At 33.5% G+C, this 3,510-nt stretch overlaps 1 protein-coding gene across 1 annotated transcript; it reads right to left on the bottom strand.

Annotated features, from left to right (window-relative positions):
* On the bottom strand, positions 1–1,958 carry LOC139500148 (uncharacterized). The gene is made up of 2 exons (XM_071288887.1): positions 339–1,958; positions 1–192 (listed from the first exon to the last, which is right to left on the bottom strand). The coding sequence occupies exons 1-2, from the start codon at positions 1,956–1,958 to the stop codon at positions 1–3; spliced, it is 1,812 nt and encodes a 603-aa protein (XP_071144988.1).
* Between the last annotated feature and the right edge of the window lie 1,552 nt (positions 1,959–3,510).

Here is a 3,510-nt window from a genome sequence, read left to right as displayed (position 1 = left end):
TTAATTACCCAGAGTTGCTGATGTCACTATGTCTTTCAAGTTTTTATGCCTACGGAAAGCAAACAGAGGTCTTTTATCAAATAACAGTTTTGCCTCTTCGTCATCCTTTAATTTATCCCAGTGTTTTAAGATATTGTTCTTTATGTGTGATTTCTGTCTTGAAAACACTGTGGAGAATACCAAGGGAGGCGACTGTAATACAGATTTGGGCTTTACCATTAATGTGTCTATTCTTTGTTTTGCAGTCACTTCCTGCATAACAGTTTTAATTTCATTTTTTGATATCCCCTTTTAATAAGGCGCTCAGAAAATAACGCATATTGTGTTTGCAAATCTACTGGATCGTTCGTACATCTCTTAAAGCGAAGCATTTCTCCTTTAATTATGCCTCTGAAAGTAGAGGATGGGTGGCATGAGGATCTCTCTAAATACTGATAATTTTCAGTCTTTTTTCGGAATGTCGTGAGGTCTAAGATTCCTGTTTCTCTAAATCTTAGACCTTTGAATACCAGCACATCTAAAAACTGCATTTTAGTTTGTGATTTCTCGTGTGTAAATTTTAGAAGTGCATGTTGTCTGTTAGCATGTTCAAAGAATTGTGATATTTCATCATCTGTACCTTTATTGTAAATAAAAAAGCCATCGTCCCTAAACCTGTAGAGACTTGATATTTTCTGTTTATGTTGAAAAGTCCTTAAAATACTATTTAAGACTTCATAAACTCTCAGATCCGTAATTTCAGGTGATAAACTATTTCCCATTGGAACTCCAGTTGAAGTTTTATAATATTTACCATTGAACATAAATTCATTATTTTCAAGAACTATCTTAAGAAGTTCCAATATATATCGCAACGGAGGCAAAAGTATCGTATGTTTACATTTAATTATCGTAGGCCAAGCATGCTTGACTGCGTCAATCATTTCTACATGGGACATATTGTTGTACATTTCTTTTATGTCAAAACTGACTAAGTAGGCGTCAGGTTTTACCTGCAATTTCTCAATAATATTTATAAATTCTAATGAGTCCCTTAAATGTGTTTCTTGTTTTAATACTGCTGGAAGCATGAATTTATCCAAATACTGCCCTATTCTCTCTAAAACAGTACCCGATAATGAAACAATAGGCCTTCCTTGAATTCTGACATTTTTATACAGCGTAGGATTCTGTTGAACGCTTTCTATTAGTTCAGGATCAAGTTTGTGCAATTTAGGCAGAAGATACAACCTTCCTGGTTTGAGATCTCTCTTAGCAGAAAGATATTTAAAGGTGATTTCATCCATGACCCCTTTTCTATGCATTTCAAAGATAATAGTATTGATTTTCTGGTTAGTCTCTATTATGTTTAATTTTGCAATTTCCATGAAGTGAGTAGCACTACTTAATTGCCTCAGACCTTCATTTATATATTCTGTTTTATCCCAGATCACTGTGGTGTTATTTTTATCTGCTTTTCGAATAACTATGTTTTCGTTTCGTTTGAGGGAAGAAATTGCCTTTCTTTCCAGCGTAGTGAGATTATCGTGTGCTTTATTAATTGTTATATTATCTTTCTCAACCTTAGTTTTGAATATATATGTCTCAATGGCATTGTTTGCAAGTTCCGGTTTATATCCGGATTTTGTTAAAAAGGGATGACGTTTGAAAATATCACCCTTGTCAAAATGATATTTACATCTTAGTTTTCTTGCAAATTCATTGAAATCTGATGCAATACTAGATTTTGCAAATTTCGTCGAGGGAGACGGTATATATTTTAATCCTTTACTGAGTAACAAAATCTCATCGTCTTTTATTTTTTCAGTGGTGAATATTTTAACATATTTACGTGCTTTTTCAATTGATTTTTTCCTCTTGAGAGAGCGAATCTTTGTCTTTCTATTTTTCTGATAGAAGGCCTTTTTCATGATAGCCTTTTTTGTTTTTTTCGCTCTCTTAAAGTGTCTGTTACCCATGCTTACAGATCGGAGGAAATCGCCAGAAGGCAGTGTGCAATTCATTTCTTGATGTAATATTGATTCTTTATCAAGCCTGTATGAACTCACCAACCAATCAGATATCAGTTACTCATTAGGAAACTAAATAAGGGGAAGAGGAGAACATCCCTCTAGACATTGCAACCAATCACCATTCATTGCTCTATAAACTGACACGTAAACCAGATGTATTTTGACAATTTGACTTTTTAGTTTATCAGACACTCAAAAACCATGCATTTTTGTTTTGCAAATCTCAGCACTTTATTATCAACTTATTTCACTCACTAAACTCTGACGTATTGGTTTTTACATTTACTCTCCCTGTATTATATAGGTATTATAACTTTAATATTTCAATACATAATTAATCAACCTTTTTAGCTTTCGGTAAAGATATTTTTCACATTTAATATCTATTTTGACAGAAATAAGAAACATATTGGCAATGAACTATTGCTTTTGCCGATAATAACCGTTGCATTTAATTATAATGTATTAATTCTGACCACTTAACCATGTTAACGTGAACAAAATATCAAAAAATATCTTTGATAGCTTTATTTCTCAACTTTAAATAAAGATATATTTGTAAACATTTGTTTATCATCATAATTGCATTGGGTTCATTGATAAACTAACCTTCTGTGTTCTGCTATATCAATTATCTATAAAATAAACGTAACTCAAGATCTGATAAGATATTACACTTTTATTCACACACTTTACAGCTGTTTGTCAAAAAACATCACTAACTAAGTGTATAGGCACACGTTAAATGTTTTATCATCTTCCAAAGACTTATCTGATGTTACACAGTTAAGTTAAATCATATATTTTCCGATAAAAGTTATGAGTTATGTACATAGTCATTTCAATATTGTTCGATACTGTTTAATTCTTAAACGGAGGGAAATCTTCTTCCTCCCCTCCCCCTTCCACGATTAAATCGACGTCCGCCTCGTCCTCGATGGGATGGTTCAAGGAAGCCTCTCAGCTCTCGTAACTCATCCTGGAGTTTAGATATAGTATTTGCTTCAGTTTCCGGTTTTAGGTACTAGATGTCGACATGTTTCTAATAGCCCTCAGATATCGTTCATTCCATATCTCTTTCTTTTCCTTTACTAGGAATGTCAACCTTTTTAGACAAGCGCCTTTTTCTGCACTTCCACGACCTATCATTCGCTCTGTGTCCTCAAGCAAGTTGGATATGCTGGTTAACATGCTCTTGTGGTGCTCCTCGCACATTTCAATAAGTCTATTTAGAAATTGTTCACAGAGTTCACTTTTAATTATATCCAGATTTTCGTTAAAAAACGAGTTAGAATCTTGGTCCAATGATGGTGTGAAATTAACTGTTAGTCTGATATAACTTGGAAGTTGTGTCGAATCGACCTTACCAAGACTGTATTTTAAGGTAGCTACCTGGTGTTTCTTTCTGAGTTTGTTTTCCAACTCCTCCAAACACTGCCTGACTATTCCTTCCTTTTCAGAATTTACATTTGAAATATCCGCACAATCCATTTTAAAG

This window comes from Mytilus edulis, chromosome 13, assembly GCF_963676685.1.
Source record: "Mytilus edulis chromosome 13, xbMytEdul2.2, whole genome shotgun sequence".
Taxonomy (NCBI): Eukaryota; Metazoa; Mollusca; class Bivalvia; order Mytilida; family Mytilidae; genus Mytilus; species Mytilus edulis.
Note: the sequence above shows the minus strand (reverse complement) of the source record. Positions and strands in the feature narration are given on the sequence as shown.